We start from the raw sequence: 25,515 nt of genomic DNA, 5'->3' as shown, positions 1-25,515 counted from the left end.
GAACAGCATGGAGCAGTGTCAGGGGAGTGTGAGACAGAGTGTTAGGAAAAGGCTCTTCACCAGAGGGCGGTGAGGTATTGGCACAGGCTCCCCAGGGCAGCATGGGTGGACTGCACCTCACTATCAGGTCAGAAAGTACTGGTTACAAAAGGAAAGATTTAATTCCTGTATTCAACTTTCGTATCACTACCTGCCGCTCTGTTCCTCCTACACACACAAACTAGTGCATACGTGTGGGAGTCTTACTATTACTTAAATGGAGGAGCTGGTATGCTGGAGTGTAACAGTCTCTTTTTGGACGTTATCCCAAACATCAACCGGATCTCCAAATAAATTTATGAGAAGAAACATGCTCTGGTGGCAGACCTCTAATCCCACTGGAGAAAGCCCAGATCATCTCCATTTAAGGTCAAGCAAGCAACAGCTGCACATTTTTGCTCCCCAGAACAAAATAAAGCAGACCAAATCCTCCAACACAAATTCCTTTTTAAAAAGCTGTTCCTTTCTGGTCTCCATGGGTGCTCAGACTCAGGCTACCAAGGAGGGAACTGAAGAGCACACAGACACCCTCACACACGTGGTCCTGCTGCCCAGTCCCTGAGCAGCAGGCTGCCTCACCCAGGTCCTCGCAAAGCCTCACCAGTGGGTGACAGTAAATCAACCTGATGAGGCTTCTGGAGAGATGGTGTCCCAGCAAGTCTCTTGCCAGGGAAACACCAATACAAATGCAGTGCATTCACAAGAGCTACACTGGAGAATTTTACTATTAACATATATTAAATAATACCAGAAATGTATAAGATTTCTGAGTTAGGCATATACAGAAGGCACGTATTACATTTCTGACGAGGTACTACCATTTGCATTAATGCCTTACCTTTTACTACTAGATACCATTCTGAAAAGAAGACCATGCTGATTGCAGCTCCTCACTTGCACACAGCACACAGCATTCTTTAAGGGCATCTCATATTATAAAAGCTCTAGAATGCTGATTACAAGCAATTCAACACAAAAAGGTGAAAGTCAGGGGAAGAGTAACTAAGTATTGTTATAATCTTAGGATGACTCGGTAAAAGGGAGGAACTGATGTTAAAGGCACTGCAGTGCTGGATGCAGGACTAATAACAAACAGAATATATGAATTTCAGGAGTTAACACTTAAATCATTTTCATATTACACCTTGCAAAGATAGCAGTATTTTTGCTGGATGATAGCAAGTGACAACATGAAACTTCCCTCATAAAAAGGTCAAATGCAGTTTGCTTGACTGTTAAGAGATTAATAATTCTAATAATACCATTATAACTAAGTTGTAAAATCCTTTGCACTAGTGAAGAACTATCACTGTGGAGATACTCAATTAGCTTTCATTTGAAACAAGTGACCTTGAATTTCCTGAATTTATTAAAGGATAACAGAAAGCAGTCACATAATATAAAAACTCAGTTTCTAACTTTTAATTGTAACATTGACAAGAAGTGCATAAAAGAACTAAACATCACCTCCAAAGTCTTCAAGTACTTTTTTGCCCCCGGCTTGCAGCAGAGGCATCGGAGTATGGCTTACAGGGAATAAGAGAAAAATTAAACAGTAAACCAACTGAAAAAAAGTAAACCAATCATGCACATGCCAGGCACTAATCTGTGCTAAGCAACAACTGTCAAAACTGGATCTAAATGTTTAGAGTTAGGCTGAGCTTCTGTATTTCTGCCTGCTATTTCCAAATGAGGATAACGCTCATGCTGCCTACAGCATCCACACACTAAACGCAATGCTGGGTGCTCACACGCAGCAGTTGAGTACCTCCACACCCAGCAAATCCTCTATTTCCTGAATGCATGAACCGTACCACTTGTATGCAGCCACGCAACAGACAGCACAAACCTCCTCACAAGTGCACGATACACAATGTGTGCTGTGGTCCTACCTGGCATTTCCCAGACACTGTTTCATGGATAAGATGCAGGAGGTAACCTGCAGTGCCTCATCCAGTTCCAATTCTCCCCAGAGAACAGGGCACAAAACCATGGGTACAGTTCCTGGCCGCAAAAAGAGTACTGGGGTATTTTATAGGTAAGGTAAAATACTTCAAATTATATAGGAATGATTATTTCAAATGATGAACTTACACATACTAGATTTTACTAGTTAAAAATACCACTACCACCACACATGATACCCTTCAACCCACAAATTAACTTAAGGGGGTGGAAGAGGCATGACATAAATAATTTTTTCTAAGTTCAAACATGGTCAGAAGAAAGCTGATATAGCAGAACTCACATCACTGTAGCAGCTGTATAACAATATTACTGAATCTATATATACACGCAGAAGGGTACAGTTTAAGAAACCTGTGGTACAAAAGAACATCATTCCAAATCCTGAGTGGAATGCATTGACATTATGGAGTTAGGTTTTTGTTAATAAGAAACTGCATCACTGTAGCTAAAGCAGCATAGCCAGAACAGCCCTCTGAACCAACTCCTATTTAAGTTCTCATATAAGTAAACATAAAAAAGGCCACGGCAAACAGCTCACCCCCTCCCTCGCGCCCTGGCTGCAGTTCCCTGCGCCCCACATGGACAGAGGATCTGCCAAAACTGAGTGTGTTCCTGCTGCCAACAAGTGGAGATGAGTACTGCATGCTTCAAAAGGCAGGGCTGAGGCCAATCACAACTTCTGCATCGCTGAATGACACCGGGAGCCCTGCCTCTAGAACTTTTGTTATTTTTCCCCTCAGCCTCCTTCAATTGTTCCCAGCACTTGGTCACAGACTCAGACAGGCTACCAGAGACCCACAGGCAGCTGCCACCACGCTCCCAAGGGCTTGCAGCAGAGGTAAGCACCCTCTCTTTGGCACTTTTAACCCCCACAGCAAGGCACTATAGCTGCAGCTTTCTACATAAACTCCTCTAGTCAAATTAACATCCAGTTCTCAATGTTCATTAGAAGTAGGGGAACAGGCAAATGTGCTCTGAGTTACTTATACAGTGCTGCATTTAAGGGACAGCTGATGTATTTCTACATGCTGGTTAGACACTAACTATCCTTGGGAAGATGATATATACAGGCATCATCAAAGCAGCAGTGAGAAGCTTTCCATCATCATCCTTCAATCTTTGTTCCTCCTCTTAATCTATTGGTTTTGTTTCATTTTAAATACAAAACCCACATAGAGAAACTCAGCCCCACAAAGCTCCTCCGTCACTGAACTCAGAGAAGAGTGCTTTGCTGATGTGACACTGAGTGAGGAAACCTTTGGTTGCTATATGATAAAGTGATCACCCTTCATTATACATGTTAACTGATTTATACCAGCACTAGAACTGGAATCGTATCCTGTTATTTGTACTTAAGCAACTGAACTCCTGTGATATTGTTGCTGTGAATTCCTTTGAAAAATTTCTGTTTTCTTTCTGGCCACTGTAACTGCCAAACTGGAACACTCCCAATAACAAATAAAAACGTAACTAGGATTTGTAACATCATGATATTAATTTCTAATGCAGAAAGTAATCCATTTAATCCTAGTGGAGGGAAGAGTATATACACTGTACAGCAAAATACAGCCTTAACAAGCAACAGGGACCACATCTCAAGCGGGAACACACCACAAAGGATATTTAAATTCAATACACACACACACACACACACAAATACCACAAGAATAAGATTTATTCCAGACTAAGAAATTTCTCCTTATGGCTGCTCTTCTGCTCTGCATTGATGCCCACCTTATTACATAGGTACTGTTAAGGTTCTGGTTTAGGAAAGAGACAAAGTACAAGCGTGCTGATGTTGTGAGACACCTGGCTCCTTTTTCTCCAAATGTTAGGCACCAGGTAGGGATACCTGCAAGCACTTGGCTTTGTGCTCAGCACCCTGTGTTGGCTGATGAAGGCAGTAGCTGGATGCTCTGTAGCCCTGAAGCCAGAGAGCTGGTTGAAAAACTCTCCAGAAGCTGTTCCTGGCAGGTAGTAGCAGCACTTCAGACCCACAGAGCCTTCAAAGCCAACAACTATAACTGAAGTCACTTAACATGTGTTTTCATGTGGAAAAAAAAATTTGTATATTTCCCATGAAGCAGAATACCTTCTCCCCCATAACATACATAACATGTATACCTCTTTAAAATGACACTGCCTATGCAGGCACACTCAAACTTTAGTGCTAGAGCAGCTCTTCAGGGACACACCTGCAAACTGGCATGGATTGGTTTCCAGCCATCACACACAAACTTTATCACAGCAGTGCAGTAGACATAAGCAAGGCTCTGTTGTTAAGTTAAATCCAATAATTTCACTCTGGTTACATCCCATGTTGCAGACATTCAGATTCAGCAAAGCCAGCAATTGTTACGAATCAGATATGAAATACCACACTTAGCTCACAGGGAGAATTTTCTGCTTCTTTGACAGTTATTTCTAAACACAACTGTATTATTGTTATTTCCAGATATTCCAATTTACTTATACAGTACATTTCTATTAAAAAATGCATTAAATCTCTCATCCTTCAAGGAGTTTAAGGACACAGTGTCTTCATTGTGCAGCACAAAGCTAAGGATGGTTCATTTGATGCTATAAAGGTGATTTTTATTTAATTTTTCAGTAAACAAGATACGCCTACATGGGAACAAGCACACCTTTTTACGTGCTGTAGCACTAATTTTGAATTAGCAACAGAAAAGCATCTCAGCTGAGAAATCAAAACCCTGCAGGAAAGTTATGTCATGTTCCCTAGCTTATGAGATAGATACTTCAGAACTGGAAGATTGCTCTTGTTTTCCAGAGATCAGTACGTGGCTTATGAGGACTTTCCCAGCATCACGTTACTTTAAAACCTTTCTCATCTACTGTTTTCTTTTTTTCACAATCCATGCTTCATCACTGCTGCTATAAATGTTAAAATAAGAAATAACTTTCAGATTCCCCACCCACTTGTATACTTTATGACTGTTAGATGCAATTCAGTTCTCACTTCAGTTCACAGGGTAAACAGAGAAAGGAGCCATCTCCCCATGGAAGCTTTTCTATGAAAAAGTATATCATGAACAGCTGGGAAAAAGTACATAGTACCATACATCCAATTTTAATGATATATCAGAAGAGTGTGGAGGCTGAGGCACCTGTCTAAGACCCTGCTGCGTTGTTCCGCAGCACTTGCAGGGAATTTAACCCAGAGTTAAAAATCAAACCAAAAACACCAGCTTCCAGGCTGCTTCAATGGACAGAAATAAAAGTCACAGTTAGCCACAAGGAATGTAGGTAATTTTCAAAAACCAAAATGCCAAGCTATGTATATTCAAAAATTTGATAGTCTACCTTGTTTTTTTGTTTGCTTATTTTTATATAGCCGTACCTTTTTCCATACCGTGGCCTTGAAATATACAGGCTCTTATTCAAGTGATGATCTCATTTCTCAAACATGGAGAACATCAGAAGTCATCGAAATGAAAATAATAAAAGGGGAAAACCTGAATCTAAACTGATGCTTTTAATGTGTGAGTTTCTGCACTGGCATTTCAGTACAATACAGGCTTTAAAATAGAAAAATTAATTTTCCTGTTACCAGCACATCTCAAAATCTGAGCTGAATTGTTACTTTTTCCCATTCCAGAAAGCAATGTTCTCTGCATGCAATTAAAAAAAAAAAAACCATTTCCCACTAGTCAGTCTGTAGCTCCTTTCACTGACTTAATGCATTCCAGCTGCAATTTTCTATTTCCCCTCACACAATTCCTTGCTCTTTTTCCCACACTCTTCCTTTGCTCATTTTTTTCCTACTTTCTCCCTCAGTTTTTCCTTACCTGCACTATTTTCTGCATTCCTGCTTTCACCCATCCCAGATTTTTTTCTTTTTTACTTTCTGCTCTTTCTTTCCCCTTATGTTTTTTTTTAATCAGTTTTTTGTTCTCTGCAGTCAAGCTGTTGAGTTGGCTGACAGTATTTCACTAGTACAACTGCATAGTGCAACTCCCAGTCCAGAACCAGAATGGGAAACAGCATCTTGTACCCCTAGCTTGGGTAAACTCATCTAACAGGGTGAAACCCATCTTTCACAATAAAAGAAATTGTAACATACCTCTGTAGATCACTTCTGTGTTGAAAACCCATTAAGCAACTTCTATTTTATCAATGGAAGCTTTTACTCACTGAATTAAATTGATAGCAGACCTACTTGAAGTCTTTCAAGCCAATTCAGACTGGTTTCTTATCAGCTCTTAACTTCCTCACTCAGAAAAGGAGAACTTTTAGACTGGGGAAGTTTTGAGTGAAACAGCTCTGCACAGTCAGTGAGGAGGTGTTCGACAGGCAGGTTCAAAACAAAGTAATGCAACTGGGAATAATATCTATACATTAACACAAGAAGCCAGAGATGACAAGCATGCCCACACATTAACTGCAGGCACATTGTGCAGGCAGAGCTGTAACTGCAACACTTCCTCCTCTGGGGTCCTCACAATCCATGGACAACTGGGACAAAAGACACCAGAGTCAACACAATTCACAGAATTTCTTCACTTTGGCACTGCAGACAAAAAACTTGAAATGTATCCCCTCTGCACACACAGAGAATGTACCCAGGAATACCACACTGCTCACAGAAACGCACAGAGTAATTCCTTACACTGGGTAATTTCTAGAACAGATCTAAACATGTACTAGAGCAACACAGAAATTAAAGGTGCTTTTTTGCATTGCTATCCTGACAATTAGTGTGAAACTTATTTCCAGCATATGAAACTAGACCACTGTTGCTGTTTGTTTTTTTTTTAATAAATATATATTTCATTGTAAAGAAGAATCTGTGAAATAAGCTGCTGCACAATAGGTCTTTTTAACAATGCCTTTTCAGGGCTTAGCTTGCTTGTACAGGGCAGCAACAAATCAAATATGTCAAACCTCTTCCATTCCACTGATATCACCACTGCATTTAGTAAACATATGACAGGAAACAGACTGCGTCTAAAATTGCTGTGGCATTTCCAAAGGAGCCAAATTTATCCCGTGTGACTTCAATGGAGTCAATGCAGTTGCACCAGGAACAAGCGTGGCGCACAGTTTTCACTTTGGTCACAGATCTCCTGTCACGGTGAAGGACGTCCAGAAACAAAGATAAAAATAGCCTGACACAAATCAGGGAAACAGTCATACGTCAGTGAAGAGGGAGACGGTAATAGTGACTTGTGACTCACCCTAAGGCCCCAAGTGTAGGGGATCCCCCACACGGCAACATGGGGTAAACCATGTCATGTCTTCCAGCAGAGCTGCCCTGGGCACAGGACAGATCCTTCACATCCATTAAGAGCCCGGCATTAAACACAACTGTACACAAATGTAGCCAACATCTTCCCTTCTGGGCTTGCCACACCCAAACAACACAGTTTGGTTTAAGTTCCAAATAAATATCACTATTTGCTCCACTTTCAAGAAGTGGTTTTGTGCATGCATAATACTTCTTCATATTGACCCAAAGCAAGGTCAGTGAGCAAACAACAGAACAGCTATTATCTATGCAATGGTTGCCTTTGTTTTATTGTAATGGTCAGACTGCCCTTTTTGACCTTGCTAGTTACTGAGCTGTATTAACTGACTGTTTCTCTTTATCCATGCTTCAGGTGGCGACAGTGTCATGGAGGACTAACAAGCAAGGTATGTGTTTACTACTTGAAACCATGCATTTGTAAAGAAAAGCTTGTTTAAGCAGAGTTTGTTCTCTTTGCTTACAAGAGAACTTCTCTCACAGATAGGCTAAGTAGGGAAAGCAACACGTAGGTGTTTTAAAGACTTCCAAACCCACACAATCTTTTATTGTAATCTGACCTCTCTTCATCCTTTTCTATGTATTTTTCTAGCAATAAGGGGTATACACTCTAAGATATGCTACCATCCTTTTATTTTAAAATCTTTTTGTATAACTACTTTTGTATAGCCAGTGCCAGTGTAACTGCTCAGCTGAGCACAGTGACTGGCTGTGTGCTGATGTTTTGTCCTCTCTAAGATCTCTGTCTCTGTGTACTGGTGATGCCTTCCCAGCAGTGATGCCTGGCCCATCTTTTAAGAGCAGTGCTTTAAAGTATTCAGTCACTGTCCCTGGAAACATACTCAGCATCATGCTGTACAGGTTCCTGCAAATGTACAGGATATCTAAGGCAGCCCACAGAAGTGGGCTTGTTGTGCACTGGCACAGGTAAAACTCAATTCCATTCCTCTTCAAAGTCATCAGAGGGCCCCCAAGAAACAAAGCAGCCAGGGTGAAGTCAGCTGTCAGCAGGTCACACAGCCTGGAGACCACAAGCTGCATACCCCGTACCTTAAAAAAAAATTGACACAGTGACTTGGGCTGAAGCCATCCTCAGGAAACCCTAATCTCTGCACAGTGTCCATCACTCAAATTAGCTGCACAAACTTACCTGCACTTATTTAAGGCCATCAGTGGTTCAACTCCCGTGTCTTTCGCAGAAGACAACAAACAGCTGAATAAAAAAAAATCACAAGTGACAAAATATCTCTGGGTCAGTCAGAATGCCCTAAAATTTTTGCAGATACCTAAGCAATTGTTTGCCTTTATCTGAAGAATATGAAAGAGAGGAAGACATGTCTGTATAACTTACTGGAGAGGAATAAAAGAAAACCACACACATGCACACACACAAAAAACAAAAAAGCAGAAGGAGAGGCTTTGTGTCAAAGATACTACCACCATACATACTTGTAAACCAACAGGGGCAAGTTCAGCTTTCAGAGCACTGTGTGAGAAATGTATATAACATCATCACATTAAGAACTAATTTTTCACACTGCTATAGCACCTACCCTTTACCATGAGCTAAGCAAGCACACAGTCTCTCACCATGGAAGATATACACAGTAGGGCTTTTATAACCATCTGGGAGTTCTAAGAGGACCAACGCCATGTGCTTCCATCCGCTATCAAAAGGGAGAAGAAACAAGTGTGCATTTTTTATTTCAAGCATCAGACAAAGTAATACACATCCTTTATCTTGCTCCCACAGCCACCTTCTGCCTGGGTACCTCAACTTTTTAGTCCTTATTCTATTCTGTCTGATTAAAAAAAATACTACTGTAATTCCTTGCATCAGTGATGCATAGCTTTTAATTACACACCATAAAGTATTTTTGTTTGGAATGGCAATGCATCAAGATTCACTCTCCTCCCTTCCAAAACAAACCTCTGAGAAGCCTGATCTTCTATACAAGTCACCAGCAGCCTCAGTCAGAGATCCTGGCCTCCAGCCCTAACCCAAGGCTTCAGGTGTGCTTCAACTAGCAGTAATGTGGGTAGAAGGGTGGAAAGCAACCCCAGCCTTTCCACAGGCTAGGAAGGATGGAAGGATTAGCATCTAAACAGGCAAGACCTGCTAAGTCCCACATTTCCACAATTTCCATTTTACAGTCTTCAACCCCTGCCAAGCAGCAGTAGCCCCTGGGAGTAGAATTTTAAACTAAAGCCCTTGTGAAAACAACTTATTTACTTCAAGCTTCTTAGAACTTCAAAACAATCTCCTGCACTTATTCAAAGCACTTTACTTCTGCATTTCTAACTCTTCACTTTCCTGCTTTCCCAGCTCCACAAAGGCTGTCTAAACAAAAAGAGAAGATAATAGGCACTTTACACTGCTCCTGACAGTTCCTCTCCTTTCCTGCACTTCTAAAACCTCTGATTTGTGCCCTCTGCTTCCTTGCTGCCATGGAGAAGGTCCAATACATAACCCGCTCTGCTCTGAGGAGAGCCTCAACTATTGAGGTCAACCCACAAGCACGTCAAAGGCTCCAGGAGCTCTTTGTGAATTTCTGCCTGATCTTAATTTGCCTCTTGCTGATCTGTATCATTGTGATGCTCCTCTGAAGTTCCAGCACTTCTCTGCATTGCTCTCTAGGAAAGCCGCCCAAAGGGAAGAGTGACCTCCACTTCCAACCCCAATGCAAGGATCCCCTTGGGAGAGGGGCTTGGACTAAGGCTGTGCTGTGTGCCAGCCATTGAGCTGCTCTTACTGCCTGCAACATGTATTAAAAACACAATTCTGTGCTGAACAGTGTCTAGAGCCTGTTGTTACACAGCTGTGCATGACCTATTTTATCTGTTCAGCCAAGAGATGTCTGTTCTGACTGGGGCAGGGAACAGCCTCTCCAGAGGGCTGGTAAGTCTCCCCATGTTTTAGCCAGTTCTCCGTGGGTTAACCACTACAGACAAACAGGATCAGAACTTTTTTAGTATCTCTGGATTTCTCTGAAAGTCCATGAACTATTGTACTCGTTCCAAATTCAGCCCAAAGAAGATCTGTTGGCACACATGCCACACACATTGCAGAGTAGAAGAACGTCTGCTCTAAGCCCTACAATATGCTGTATCTTTGTGCTATCAACTGACAACATACACCTTGTTCTAGGATTTTTAGGGGAATGAAAGTAAAACAAAAGTATCTTCTGAACACATTTTTTTTACTATTATTTCAAATGTTTTTTTTCCCAAATTTAAAGGATCTTATTTTATATATATATATATATATATTATATGCGTGTGTGTATTTCTATACAAACACACAGAACTTGGATCTGAAAACAAAAAGGCATATTTTTTCCACTGGCATTTTTCACTGTTGCACCTTCACTCGATATAACCTTACAGAATTAAAGGACATCAAGAAAGATTTTTCAGTATGTTTTTGCAGACAAATGCACACTACCATACTGGTGAAGATTTTCTGTAAGTAGCATAAAAAACTGGCACAAGTAAAAAATTAGAAATAGCCCCAAGTTCTTAATATTTGGTTTCAGATAACTTGACCCAAGTTCTTAATATTTGGTTTCAGATAACTTGAGTATAGCCTGCTGTAATTCATACAATAATTGCCTCGGTCTAAAACTACAGAAAGATTGGTATTTGCCATTGCCGTTCTAGGTGGCTTATATTTGATGTGATAAAAAAAAGATTCAGGTAATCCTTACTACTGTGACTGGGACACACCACAGAAATACTAGCAACACTACCATACTCAACTGCAAATGCCTGTTAGAGAACAAGCGAGTATTTTCATACATATCATCGTACTCACAGGTTGTTGGTGTTAGGCTAAATTTCTAGAAACATTACAGTTTTCAAACAAAGAAAGCTCAACAACCAACAGACAGATCAGACATCTATTTTAAATAGGAGTCCTTCTACACCACCCACTATCCCACTGATAAGCACAGAAAATGGAACTGAGTTTATCTTAATCTTGTAATCTCTATTTAAGACTTAACATTACATAAATAGAGTCTGACAACAGAAAGGAAAGAAATCTTTCAGAAAAAAAACCACGTACTGAATTTAATGCAAGCTCAGTGGTGACATACTTCCCAACCAGCAAACAGGCACACTGAGAGCAGATCTCTGAAGAGAGGTTAGTCACTAGAGGCAGTTAGTTACTGTATGAGGATTAAGACAAGCACTGATGTAATTGGCAACACAGACACACCCTGTTTTAAGTCATAATAAGACCGGAACTATCAATATAAAACTCAACTCCTGTTTTGTGCATTCTGAGCATCTGCATAAATGCATGATTTTCCGTACATGCACTTTCCCTATCACTACTACTAAAAAAAAAAAGGAAAAGACAAAAGCCACAAACAGTGTACTACTTCTGTGGGGAAAATACAAATAATAGAAAACTTCTATTTTTAAATCTATATTATTGTGATGGGAGGGTTTCCATACTTGCTTTCCTCAGATGGGCATTTTAGATTACTTTGGACTTATTTCAGTAAACTTCTACTGGAAAATAGCTAACAATTTTATATTGAAAAACTTCCTGAAGAGAAAAGGTGTTAAGAGTCAAACAGAAGTACACATTCTGAGAACATGTTGGAATTATAGCCTACAGTGAAAGCAGAGCATTGCTAAAAAAAGAAAAAACCACCTCCCTATAAAAACCCAAATACCTGCTTTTCTCTTATGTATCTCAAAAGCCATTAATTGTGACAATAAACAATTAAATAGACAATAAGCAAATGAGAATAAACCAAGGTATAAATAAGCTAGAAGCTCTACTGTTATTCAACTTCAACACAGATAAATTGCATGTACTGTAAGGTTCATTTGTGCTTTAGGGTTGATACAAAAAACTACTGATACAAGAAACTGCTACCATGCACCACATCACAGAATGTCAACCCAGAAATAAAGGCTTTTATACGCCCTCTTTTTCTTTGTATACTTGTAAGAGCTTTAAAACTAGCATTAGTTGTATTTTTATTTATTAAAATGACTGTCTGAAAACATACTACTGCATAAAAGGAGATATTGAAACACAATTCTGTTTATAAAGTATCCATCCTATCACCTATTTAAAATCAAAGTTATGTGAATAAGAGTCATTGACAAGCTTCCTGATTCTTAATAGTTGTTTATATTGTTTTGCCCTTTAACAGAAATCTTGTCTATTTTGTGATGTCCAAATCACTGAAATATACTTAATTTACACTCAATATCTAGTACACGTAAGTGAACCTAGGGAATTTTATCAAAGTGTTAGAGAAAAGTTCAACGTTTCTATGAGACAATAAAAATTGCAGACACAGCAGGTGCCATTTTCTCTACCATTTCTCTGTTCCTCTCCACCCAATGAAAGGTATTTTTGCTACTCTGTTGCCTGTTCAGCCTCTGTACTGTTAAGCATAAGACAATCTTATATCTCTCCCTCAAAAAAGACTCCGTTTTTGACTCCCAAGTCTGGTTTAAATGACATATCTGTGGCAGCTTTATGTTGGGAAAGATTTGAATTGGGAACAAAAAGACATCAGATGTAAACAAACAAACACTTAGAGAACCTGGCTGAGAAGATGCAAATACCAATGAGCTCATTCTTCCCCAGATGAAGCCATTATGCATTTCAGGGGTCTGTGCTGATGGGGATGAGGCAGGCAGGCAGGCAGCTCCAAAAGTACTGAGGTGCCTCTGCCTCCAGCAGAAGAGCTGAGGCACTCAATCCAACACAACAAAGCTTCTCACAAAATGCATAAAGAACTTTTACAGAAACTTTCTAAGAACACCTGGAAAACTAATCATATCAGACATACACTCACACCTTGTACTTCACCTAAGCCAGCTGTACCAAAATTTGAGCACAGAGCAATGAACATATTCATTTAGAGATTATCACTGTTCATATCTGGAAGCAAACTAATGCACGACTGAATATGGCCAGACACCAACTTCATATGGCTATTAACTGTCACAAATATTTTTGTGATATCTCTAGATCCTGTAGGATATCTTATTTAACACTGAAAATGAGCCTTTTAGCTTTGACTAGATGTTAAAAACTGAGGAAGGTCTGTGTTTTGCTTATGGAAAAGAGATGAGGGAAGACCTCTTGCTCACTGCACAGCTTAAAGCCCAGGGCACACTTCTAAGAATTCCTTTAAAAACTGGTGGTTATCTCCACAAGAACTCAGGTAATTTAAGCCACTTTAAACGGGCTCTTGTTTTATGGCAATATCTGACAACACCAGTTAGGCAAACTGACTGCTTCCTAGGATTGTTTTTTGTTGCTCTTAGTTATGGTTTGTTCGCTTTTAAAAACGACAGAAGAACCACTTCATAATGATACAGAACTATAGAACAGTGCCCTCTTGTGATCTTTTCTAACTTAGCTGGTTATTAAAAAGGTTGGGCAACACTTCAGTGTAAAGGATAACTGGTCACATTTGTTTCTTTTCTACATATCCATTTCTGCATATGAAACAGAATCAGTAAGATATTATCTTACAAAAAGCTATGGCATGTATTTTTTTGTAATTGGCAGAAACTAAGAACAGATAAACAGCTCAGGACAATGAAACTTGAGTGACTCTGTGCTGCTTATCATTCAGCAAATAATCTGGAGCGCTGCTGCAAGCACAAGAGGGCAGACCAAGACACATTATGGATCTTGCCACCAACAGAGGTCTCAATCTGCTGCTCAATTTCCTACTCATAGTCTTGGTTTTAGTGCTTGCATTCATCCTTGTGAAGCTGATGTGAATCCCTGGGAAGTTCTACTTTCTTTCCAAGCCTAGTTCTGAGGGCTTGGAGTTCTTTTGAAATGATAACATAAGGAGGTCAAACAATCTGTCTGACTAGAAATATGCCAAGACTGAAGAGAGTGAAGCGTTCAACAGAGAAAGTGTTGGAGAGTTTTAGCAGAAGTGAACCTAAAAGCTACACACAGTTGTGTCCTGCCATTTAGTAAGGAATGTGCTGAGAGTCTTGTTGAGTATGGAAGGAAATCCAAGTATACATAAGCAATTATTCTAGTTTTCTAGATGCTACAGTCAACTTGCATTTAAAGACCTGCAAAAGATCAGCATCGTTCAAAAACCAATTCCTGCAACCATCTAATTTTAAAAATGGGATTCCCACTGAGTGCATGGCAGGAAGGCAGAGCGAAAAACCTGCACTGAGTACATAGCATGCATCAAACCACGTGCAGAAAGCAAAAGCACAGACACCGGTGATATGAACTGTGGTTTGCAGCAACTGAGGTGCAAACGGGTTAAGTTTAAAGATGAAAACGTAATTTCTAGGGACACTGTTTTTGACACCTGTGGTTCACAGCAACCTGGAAAGCCAGAAGCCATTCATGTTACACAGCAGAAACAGCAGCTGCGAGATCTAAAACAAAAACAAACAAGGGCAAGTATCAAGGCTTATGATATCCACAAATCCTTTAGTGTTGCCACATATGTGAGCTGTCAGTGCCTCTGCACAGCAGGAACAAGAGTTCTGCATCCTCAGCAAGTCAGATTCACCACTTATGCACAGGTCAAGAGCATCACGTGGAACCCTCGAACTGGTTGACATGCCACTTGTAACTCACCAGCATAGCATAGCATATCCTCACATCAAGCCTGCAATGAAAGCTTCCCGTGGAATATCCTTCTATGGCCCTTCACAGGATAACCTGCTCTCCCCACTCTCTCTGGGAAAGGCAATGATCAAGGAGAGCTCCTTCCTACTAGAACTATTTGCCTAGCAGGCAGCCCTAAGACACACAGGGAAAGAACGAGGCCACAAGTAGGCCACTCTGAGGCCACAAGATCTGCTCTTTAGCATCTCTTTTCCCCCCAACAAATCGGGTACCAAGCATAACAGCATATACGCATTGCATATGGCATAAAGTTTACCTGGTTCAGCAGGTATGCCGTTGATACCACAGGCACCCTCTAAATTACAGAGCTGACCTACTGCAGCTCCATATAGGATCACCACATGATTACTGCTGTTGTGGCTGCTTCAGGTATCCAGAGCAGAAGAGACCATATCAGCTGGATCTACAAAAAGACTTACCACAGAAGGAAGGCAATATGCTGAGAGAAACAGTGTTCATACAGGTCCACTATGACGAGGCACCCATGTTCCACACCACATTATCTCCTTCAGCACCAAGATACCATTATGCGGGACAGCATCAATACGGAAGTCAAACAGAAGATTTCTCTTGTGCTTTGTGAAATGCAATAAAAATTTAAAATAGCTTCTGCTTTTTTTTGTTCATGCTGATACATATTATTTGTATTTAAAGCAGAAAACTTCACACAGTCATATCACTGTAACCATTTTTTCCACTTATTTTGATTATCTTGAAATATTCTGCTTCAAAATGCATAGATTTATAAACACATATGTTGTAACAGTTATGCAGTTCCATATCTTCTAGGATTTCTGCTAGTAGTTGATACAGGCAAGATGAAAAATTGAGAAATTAAGAAATAGATACAAAGCCCACTCTAGTCTAAAGAGTAAAAATTGGTTTTCAAGCAAAACGGCTACTTGTTGATTGCATAGAGCACTTTGTCTGTTCTTTTGCACAAAGAAGTTTCCTTACCTTATGGAAATTACTGACAGCTGAACAACTAGAACAAGTTAAGTGAGCTAGCATTAAAAAAAAAAAACACAAAACCAAACACAAACGATTCCTTCTATTAAAAAGGACAAAGTTGAGTCTGATTCCACCTATCATTTACTTCCAGTTCTAAAATTATGCACAAACTCTGCCATTAGGATTGTTTCGTGGGGTAGCTTTATCCTAAGCTTCTCCCAGACAGCCATGAAAGTCACAGAACCTTAAATGCTGAAGCATGCTCCTGAAACTGAAACATGCATTCTCCATGGATGACACACAAAACTGGAAGAGCTATCAGTTATCCAGTGCCAAGCTTCTTCCTGTAATCAGGCATGGTCCAAGCTTGCTTTACCACCATCTGCTAGCACTTAGACTGAGCCATGTATTCACTGTGAGTTGAATCCAGTTGTCAGCCTGCAAGCGACTTTACAGCAAAAGAAACAGAGCACAAAAGCTCACAACAGTGAACTAATTCTAACTTCAAGTGGTAATTCTTCATGTTTAAAAGCTTCATCCTGCTGAAATATGCTTTCATCAAAATCTGACTTGGAAAAAACATTGATAATGATTTTCTTCCCCCACTTCTCTGGCCTGTCAGAATCATAAGGAAAAACTACTTTTGAGTTCACATTTCAGAATAAAATTCAGTGACAACAGTATGATGAAGCACATTCTCTTTGAGTTAAATTGTAACATGTTTGGTGATGTTTACGTACGCATGCACTGTTTTGAAATGATGATTGTTGCAGCATCTCTCATTTCTCACTGCATTAAAATCTGATTTGTAGTAACATATATGGTATGAACAAGACATTGTTTTCTTCATTAAAAAAATGGTAAATGAGAGGCATTAATGGAAAAAGCTGCACGTAAGCAACTTTCATCTATCATCTTTGCAACATTCTGTTCAAAGTTAGCACACCATGGGGAAAAAAAAGTCAAAGACACCATATGATCTGTTTGTTTTTTCTTCCAGTTAAGTCGTGTCATTCTACATACATGAAGTGTTCTGAAACTCCTCTCTTCCTGTATTATATGCCAACAAAACTGTGGGATGTGTCTTTAAATTTTATTTCTGGACTAACATACAGTATCTACCTAATTGCATTCAGGTGACAGGATCAGGCTTTAAGAAATATGCTTACACGGAAACACTGAGCCTTCATATCTAGATTTGGTTACGTCCTGTCAGTTCAGTAAATGGGATGCTCTGCATTACAAGCAATTTCTCCTCTTAACAAAGGCTTAATTAGTCACTCACTCACTTTGAGAGTTTAAAATAAAATAAAAATGTATTAGAATGGCCACCTCTGCTGAAATACCAAAAGATCAGCTGAACACTGAAAAAAAATAACATTTTTTCATTGAAGTGTCATTAAAATCTGTTCCTCGAAAGTCCAGAAGAATGTTTATCTTCAAGAGGCTTACATTAAATAATAAAAATTAACCAGAAAAAAAATTCTATATCCAATTCCATGTTACACAACAAATTCTAGATCCTCCTTGGAGATTCAGTTCAGAAACCTGCAAACATACCACAGACTAACACCATCCCCTCTGAGGAGGGCTTTTGTTGATCTACAGCATCTTTCCTACTGGTATAAATCACAGATGTACTGAGATTCTCTTTCAGGACAGGATGCAAGTCTGCTACCCAACATTCTGAACTTTCCTTACAATTTTCTTGTCTTTAACGTCAGTGCACCTTGAAGTTACACAGAGCTGCCCAATATTCTCTGCTAAAAGGAAAGTTCAGTTTGTTTTCTGTACAGGACAACGTAGTTTTAAAGAAGAAATACAATAAATGGCAATTATTTCAATCCTATTAAAAGCACTGCATTACCATCAGTATACATGCTTACTTTCAGTAAGCAAAATACCTGAAATAATAACCACTAAAGGGGAAAAAAAAAAGGGAAGATTTTTATATATCATGGTTTAACCCAGCAGGTGGCTCAGCACCACACAGTTGTTTGCTCACTGATATCCTTCCCACAAGGATGGAGGACAGAATAGAAAAAACAAAGTAGAACTCTTAGGCTGAGAAAAAACTAAGATTAAAAAAAAAAGGAAAATCATTACAAATGTATATATATAAAATGTACTCAACAAGTGCTGCACAAAAAATTGTTCACCACCCACTGACTAATGCCCAGCTAGTCCCCCAAGTAACAGAAAAAAGGAAAATGAACTCCTATCCCCTTCAAAACTCATTCAATTTTATGCCATCTGGTATGGAACATCACTTTGGACAGTTTGAGTCAGTTGTCGTAATTCTGCTCTCTCCCAGCTCCCAGGCCCTTCAGTGTGAAAGGCTTTGGCTATGTACAACACTGCTTAGCAGCAACTATAAACATCAGTCTGTTATCAACACTGGTTTTGATTTTCTCCTAGAACCAAAATATAATAATAATAGGCCCTCTGAAGAAAACATTTCAGTCCCAGCTGGAACTAAGACACTATAGAAGGTTGTTTGATTGATTTCATTCATAGCTTCCCCTTAAAAAAAAATAAATTAGAATCATGCTTTCTGCTCTCTTTCCCAGGAATATACTTCACTTAGGATTGTGAGGTTCATTTCTTCACAGAAAAACTGCACCTCAGTTCCTAGATGCACACACCACACATCTTCAAAAAAATATTACTACATATAAAAACACTTTTAAAACCTCACCATAATTATAATCAAAACTTTGTTAAAACAACATTCTCCTTCCCTCATCTCTGTCTTCCTCTACTAGAATTATCACACCTGCATACAGAGGAAGCCCAGCTCTTGCCTGTGCCTTACTTTTCTACTTTATGGAAACTTATTTGACAAATTGGACTTAAAGAAACCTGACAGACCTGGTTCAAGAACCACCAATGCAACCCCAAACCATACCAATGAAAGGGTTTGTTAGAACCACTAGGAACTCTTTTTTTAAAACTACTGGACTCCCTATGATCTCTCCCTTGCAACTAAGTAAGGGGAAAAGCAGAGAGAATCACAGAGTGGCCTGGATTGAAAAGACCTCAAAGATCATCTAGTTTCAACCCTCCAGCTATGGGCAGGGCCACCAACCACTAGACCAGGCTGCCCAGACCAACATCCAGCCTTGCCTTGAATGCCTCCAGGGATGAGGCATCCACAACCTCTCTGGGCAGCCTGATAAACCCTATCATCAATGGCTGATATGGGCCCTGACTGAGAAAGCAAGGATCCTATCTGTATTCCATAACAAACATTGATCCAGCCATAAATTACCAATCTAGATATAAAAATAAGAGAAACAAGATGAAGCCATTTCAGGAAAAACTTTAACCTGCAATTTTACAATCCCCCAAACCTGCAGAAAAGCTGCTGCTCCATCTTAAGAACACAGCCAAAAATGTAACGAACGTTTGTGCTCCCCCTATGGGCCCTGTCCTCAAAGCACAGCTTGGCATCAATGCCCGTTTATCTACCTTTAACCACAAAGAGAGGCTTTTGAACAATAACATAGTAATACACCCCAGGGCTTCATCTGTTCCAAAACCAAAAGGAAACTGCACACCATCACAACTAGACTGAGGATACACTTGTGAAAAGTGAAGAATCTAGAAAAATGTCCATTTCTTAAGATGACAACATAATATTAATTTGGTAACTTTAATCAGCCTCAACTTTTATGTTAATAAATACTAATAAAAACACAGATCTCTTTAAGAGCAATGTAAGATCCTGAGAACCTCTAAATCTGTCAGTCTTTCCCACAATGCACAATGGAACAAACAACAAAATTTAAGCACAACTATTTGTTATCATCAGCCTGGAAGAAATGGTTATTTTCACATACAGCTATGTTATCTCCACTGGGACAGTATCTCAGTCTAACTTCACACTGCCTGCTAGGAAAGTTTGCATACTGTAATCTCCCTGCAATTTTCTTGTCCAGACAAAGTTACCTACATATGCAAGCATAAACATTTCCATTTCACTGCCTTCCCATATGAGCTATGTTTTCCCATTGGGGGAAGAGGTAGAAGCAAAGATTTGGAACTGTCACATCAGAAATGTTGTCACAAATCCTCCTCTTAAAAAAAATTCACATACTTGGTGTTAACTATATGAAAAACCTTCAAATAATACAAACACATTTTATTTAAATAAATGATTAGATTCAACTAACAGTAATCAGCTAATTTACTAAAAATATAAGCAGTAACATCAAACTGAGCTGAGCTTTTAAGTCCCAGATATAGTGAAGTTGTATGCAGGGACCAGTCCTACTGACTGCGTAAATTACGTCTCATAACTCAGATGAAAATTCACATTTCCTCCACTACACTGTGACTAACAACTCTAAATAACTGTTAAAAATGTGTGCTGCTTAACCTCTTACTGTATCCAGCTTCAACAAGAGATGCTGGTCTCATGTGAGCCGATTCAATTTAAGTAAGATTCAGCAGATTCAATCTAAGTAAGCACATGTCAGAAGAAAATTACTGGCAGTCAAATGATGCTATGATACAAGCAGCAGCAACCCCAATATATGTTTAAAACCGCCACCACCTGGTAAAAGGACCTGTGATTCCTTTTGTGTTTTATTAAAAGCTGTCGGAAAGGCGTTATTCGTTGCATATAACATGAGACGCCACATGATGGCAGCAAACACCACCCTTTAGTCTTACCTGCGCAGGCTCTTCACCTCCTGGCCTAAAGTCTTCCAGCTGCTGTACGTTCCATACAGCTACAACATAGGGTTCTTCTGCAGCCCTGCAGTCCAGGGGATTTGACCGTAACTGCTCTTTAAGCCACATCTGAGTCCTGACTGCTGGCTGTATGGGAGTTCCACTTACAGCCTGTTGTCCCAAGGTTGCATATCTCTGTCCAAATGCTTCACAACTGGCTTCCACAGATTTGCTTTCAGGTAAGGCACTGTAGTTCATGTCTAAGGCATGTCTCCTACTCGAGGAATCTGAAACAAAATCATCTTTGCTGCACGTTTCAAATTTGTATTTGCAGTCCAGTAGAGAAGATCGTTTTTTCCCTATTTCTTTGTCCTCACTTTTTAGTAACTCCATGCTGTCATGCAAACAATTTGGTCCATTTGTCCTTAATGGTGGTGACACAACTTTGCCTGAATCAGCTCTGGAGTCCATTGAATGACTACTGTCATCTTGGCTGAAGGTGTTTGGTGAGCTGAGCTTAGACAGTGAGGACCATTTTCTTACAGGCCTTGCAGCTTTCATGTCAAGAGAATTCTCTAGAGCGTCTGGATTTCTGCCTCCTCCCAGCCGTACAAAGCTTGTACTCCATTTAGAGCCATCAGACTTGAAAGCTTCCCTGTGCTTGGAAAGTGAAGAGCTGGGATCAGACAGCATCACATGGGCAGTGGGAATGGAAACCAGTGATCGGCTGGAGGATGCACCACTTGAAGATGAATGATCTGGGAAGAAAGATTCACTACGTTAGTATTCATTTTGTATTGTACTTACATCAACACCCAGAGGGCAAAACATCAGCCTCAAGGAGAAATGCAAAAATAGAAGGAAATGGGTTTCTTTCAGAATTTCTTTCTTTCAGAAAATGGAGTCTTCAGAACCACTCGAGATTTCAAGATGCTTTCATTCTCAAAATGAGTGCCTTAATAATTTACTTTGCTGAGAACTGCACTAAGAGGGTGGTAAGAGCAGCTCCACATACAGTTATCAGGCAGGCTGTGGGCTGAAGGCAGTGTTTATTTCCCACCTTCAACATGGAAGGCAAGGCTTCTTCATCACCCCCACACAATTTCAAATAGTTTTTATGACACAAACAATAAAGGCAACCCAATTTACGAGTGTCCTGATTTGATGCTCTTCCATCACCCCCCCCTCTCCTTTGAGGGAACACAATGCACTGAATGCACTTTGTAAAACTGAAGTGTTGGAGACAAGGCAGATTAATGACAGCTTCCAAGACAGTACTGCACAGCCTTTTCAGATTTCACTATTCTCAAACTATGTTTCCCCAGATCATTTGATTAGAATATATATATATTCTGAAAAAAAAAAAAAAAAAGACTTATGGTCCTTTTAGGTTTTGTATTATTTACAAATCCAAACAGGACATAACATAAACAGTGTTTCGTGTAATTTATTAAACCTAATGCAAACTGAAATACTAAGAACGGAGAAGTCATATGATGCTCAGGAAGGGACAGAAGGGCAAAGATGACCAAGGTAAAGGAGAGGTGACTGAGGCCTGAGACCTCTCACATCCCAAGCAACAAGCACTTCATATCACAGAAGGCAGACAACAAGAAATAAGCTCCTCATCCTCTCATTAAAGGATCAGCTCCCACCATGTCACATGACTACACCTCACCCAAGCTCATATTGCTCATTAGGTCTAAAGTAGATCAGAGAATAAAAGAGCTAAGTTTATTTATTCTCTGAGCAAAAAGGATCCTAAAAGAAAGAGACACAATCCCAACATTTCTCTTAACCTATACGCATGCATACACACACACATACCCCAACTAAATACTCTAAAATTACAGCTATGCTACCCAGGTTGATAGCTGCAGTAAGTGACTACGACCTGGCAAAAGACAGAACCAGTTATTAACTGGGTATGCTTTCCAATACTCCATGCCACAGATAGGAAGAACAGCAGTTTTATGTATCAAAATCAGAATTCCTTACCCCTAACTTGCACGCTCCTCCTTCTTTGGAAGGAGACTTTCCCACTCTGTGCACATGCTTCACTACACAAAATAACGTAGCAATAAAGGCATGGTCCTCATCTTGGAGAAGAAATATATTATATCCCACAAAATAATAATCAGTTCTCCTTGACTGATACTGGGTTCTTACACACGTGTCTGACTCCTAAAGCAACCAAGGCCACTTTGGAGGTGAAAATCCTTGCTGAAGCTTCCATCCTCCTAACATCCTCCCCACTGTGTATTTTCTCGTTTTCAAGAGAAAGCTTACACCATGTCATCTCTCACCTCCACCCAGCTGCCTATTTCCACTGCAGTTTCAGAATGTTGAAGACTTCCACAGAACTGGCTGATGTGGTCAAGACTGACCAACAGTTTTAAGAGCTACCATAGGGCACTGAAAGTCAAAAAAACACATACAACATGCTCATAATCAGAGAGGATGAAATGAAGAATACTACCAGCTTTGCTACCTGATGCACAATATCACTAACAAACAGACACACTACACTTCCTTCCTCCCAGCACTTTGTCCTTAAAACCCTGTATTACAGAGAAACATTTTCCTTGTCTGTTTTATGTCTTGATACTGCTCAAGAAGTGGGATACTGTAAAGAAGACGGAATGCTACACAATCCATTTAAAATTGAAGGAATCATGGTTCTCTAGCCAAATAATTGTACACACAGCTGCCACAGCAGTGGAGACAGTGATACACAACACCAAGTTCCTACAACTGCAATGTGCCGACCACATGTAGACAATTCTCCTGCATCAGGTGCAGAGAGTATTAAGAAACAGAAAGACTTATTTGACAGTGGAGATCTATACTTCGGGGTATGTAGATTTCTATGAGTAGGAATGTCACATCTGCAAGAATGGCAAGAGATGAAACTCCACCTGTACGCTTATACAAGTTCAAATACAGTTCTGTAACAAGGAGATTACAGTAGTATTCAGTATAAAATTCTTGGTCTAAAATATAGATGACAATCTAGATATCATCTTCAAACTAGAATTAAAACCAATTTTAATTAGAAGAGTACACATTCCTTCACCTCTGTTTACTGGTGTAATGAGTTACTCATATATGAGAATTTCATTTTGCTTTCTTCTGCTCCAAATTTAAAGTCCTGAATTAAATCTAAACTCGTTCTCCTCAATTCTGATTCTCAACTCTACAATCAGCTTCAAACTTGCAATACAGTATGTACATCCACAGCAGCAGCTGGATGTATCGGACAATTTGTTTCAAAGTGAAATCTGTCAATTTTGGTTTCAAAGAATAAGCACATGGAGTTACAAATGAATTAGTGCTCTCTTCTCAGCATGGCTCAAACAGCTTTCGCTGTTTGATTCATAACATAATCAATTAGCTACTTCAAATCCTTATCAGCTGCTCCAGCAGTCAGTCAAGAGAGACAGAAAAGGCTTACTATAACCCTGAAAACCTTCTCTAGCTGCAAAATGAAATCAGCACTAAAAAACCACACATCTACGAGATATACTTCCACATTTAACAGTTTATTCATGTCTCCCAATATACTACCAAACAACCAGCTAGTATATTTGCCCAATACTAATCAAAACCAAAACACTGAGATGCATGTGTTGATGGGATGCATGTGTATGTAATATCACTGGAAACAGACCTCCCTTGCGTGAAGGACTTTGAAATTCGATATTTTATCCAGGCTATAATTAGAAAACCCTGACCACGGAGAATAATGTCCCTATTAGAAACAGATGACCTTCTCTTCCTTTTTGCTCCACTCCCTAACCCCAGAAACACATAGATTACTCCAATCCAGGAAAATAAACTAAAATATTATCATTAACTGAGCAGAAGGTAGACAGGGGAAGTCAAACCACTGTTGTTTATTCACTTGAATCTGACTGAGCTTTAGCGTAAAAAAGTTCTTATGTGCATTACAGGATGCTTGCCAAATTATTCCCTGTGGTGTAATATAACTACACATACTCCAGGAGCAAGCCAGAGCAGTTCCAGTGTCCAGCATACAACACGGATGTAGCCACAAGTTTTCTGTGCCGTGAGAGCATGTGGCTGCCTCTTAAAAATCTTTCCCGCAACAGCTGCTTTCACTGCTTTCAATACTGGGAACATCTAAACTCTCTTGGAAGTTTTTTTTTAAAAAAAGCAAACAACACACAAAGACCACAGATTGACATGTCATGCCAAGCAATGCTTATGCTACACTTATGTTCCTACTATCTACCCACTTACACACTGGGCTAACCTGACCACAGCCAGGCCAAATGCAGCATCCCAAATGGAAGAGCAGCTGGCCAGCCCTAACCAGAAGGGCTCAAGGGACTAACATCACCCCCGGAAGCAAGAAGGTGCCTTTCCAGGCAGCAGTAGCCAGTCACAGGAATGGGTTGGTTTATTTTTCTTTTAATTGGGCTTCCCCCCCCCCCCCCCCCCACATAGAAATCCTCACCATTCTGTTCACAAATGCACTCATACTATATTTTCATATAGTTAACTTGAATTAAGAGCTGAATGAATGGAGGAAGTCTCTGAAAATAAATCTCTTCTAGAGAATAAACAAACAAGCATGTGTCACGGAAAGCTGTGTCAGAAATGGAAGCTCTGCAGACCAGAGATAACTGTTCAGTCGTTTAGTAAGTTCTGAATGAGAGAGTGGGCCTGAAACCTTTATATATAAGCAAATCATGTTTAGGAACTAAGGTGCTGGGTATGAACATCAGGAAAGAAAACAACAAGAAAAAAACCCTTAATACATTAAAAATATTTTACCTGTAGCAATTGCATTAATTAGTATTAAAGTAATACTGATTTAAAATATGTATGTTAAATACTAAAACAGTTACTGTCAGAAAGCCAAGTTGCTTGTGTCACATTTATGTCTGCAGAGCAAAAGCAGGCATGTGGTGTTCAGGAGCAAGTTCACTTAATG

The 25,515-nt window shown here is 39.8% G+C and overlaps 2 protein-coding genes across 4 annotated transcripts in view; one reads left to right on the top strand and one right to left on the bottom strand.

Annotated features, from left to right (window-relative positions):
- CEP85L (centrosomal protein 85 like) overlaps window positions 1-25,515 on the bottom strand; it is a 105,942-nt gene that overhangs the window by 44,676 nt on the left and 35,751 nt on the right. For both annotated transcript variants that reach the window (XM_065734640.1, XM_065734648.1), the window contains exon 3: window positions 20,556-21,313. In XM_065734640.1, coding sequence (XP_065590712.1) covers window positions 20,556-21,313 — 758 coding nt within the window. The remainder of the gene's footprint in view (window positions 1-20,555; window positions 21,314-25,515) is intronic.
- On the top strand, window positions 2,684-10,451 carry PLN (phospholamban). 2 transcript variants are annotated; one of them, XM_065734822.1, is made up of 3 exons: window positions 2,684-2,845; window positions 7,629-7,662; window positions 9,600-10,451. In XM_065734822.1, the coding sequence occupies exon 3, from the start codon at window positions 9,722-9,724 to the stop codon at window positions 9,878-9,880; it is 159 nt and encodes a 52-aa protein (XP_065590894.1). In that variant the 5' UTR covers window positions 2,684-2,845; window positions 7,629-7,662; window positions 9,600-9,721; the 3' UTR covers window positions 9,881-10,451. The 2 variants fall into 2 exon arrangements, with proteins under 2 accessions (XP_065590894.1, XP_065590903.1); XM_065734831.1 differs by lacking the exon at window positions 2,684-2,845 and adding an exon at window positions 3,960-3,981.

Source organism: Cyrtonyx montezumae, unplaced genomic scaffold, assembly GCF_038088225.1.
Source record: "Cyrtonyx montezumae isolate F1298 unplaced genomic scaffold, pur_monq_1.0 scaffold_0, whole genome shotgun sequence".
NCBI lineage: Eukaryota > Metazoa > Chordata > Aves > Galliformes > Odontophoridae > Cyrtonyx > Cyrtonyx montezumae.
The sequence above is the reverse complement of the archived record's forward strand: the minus strand, read 5'-3'. Positions and strand labels throughout refer to the sequence as shown.

Coding starts and splice junctions, on each gene's coding strand:
- PLN (XM_065734822.1), top strand. CDS start 9,722: ATGGAGAAGGTCCAATACATAACCCGCTCTGCTCTGAGGAGAGCCTCA.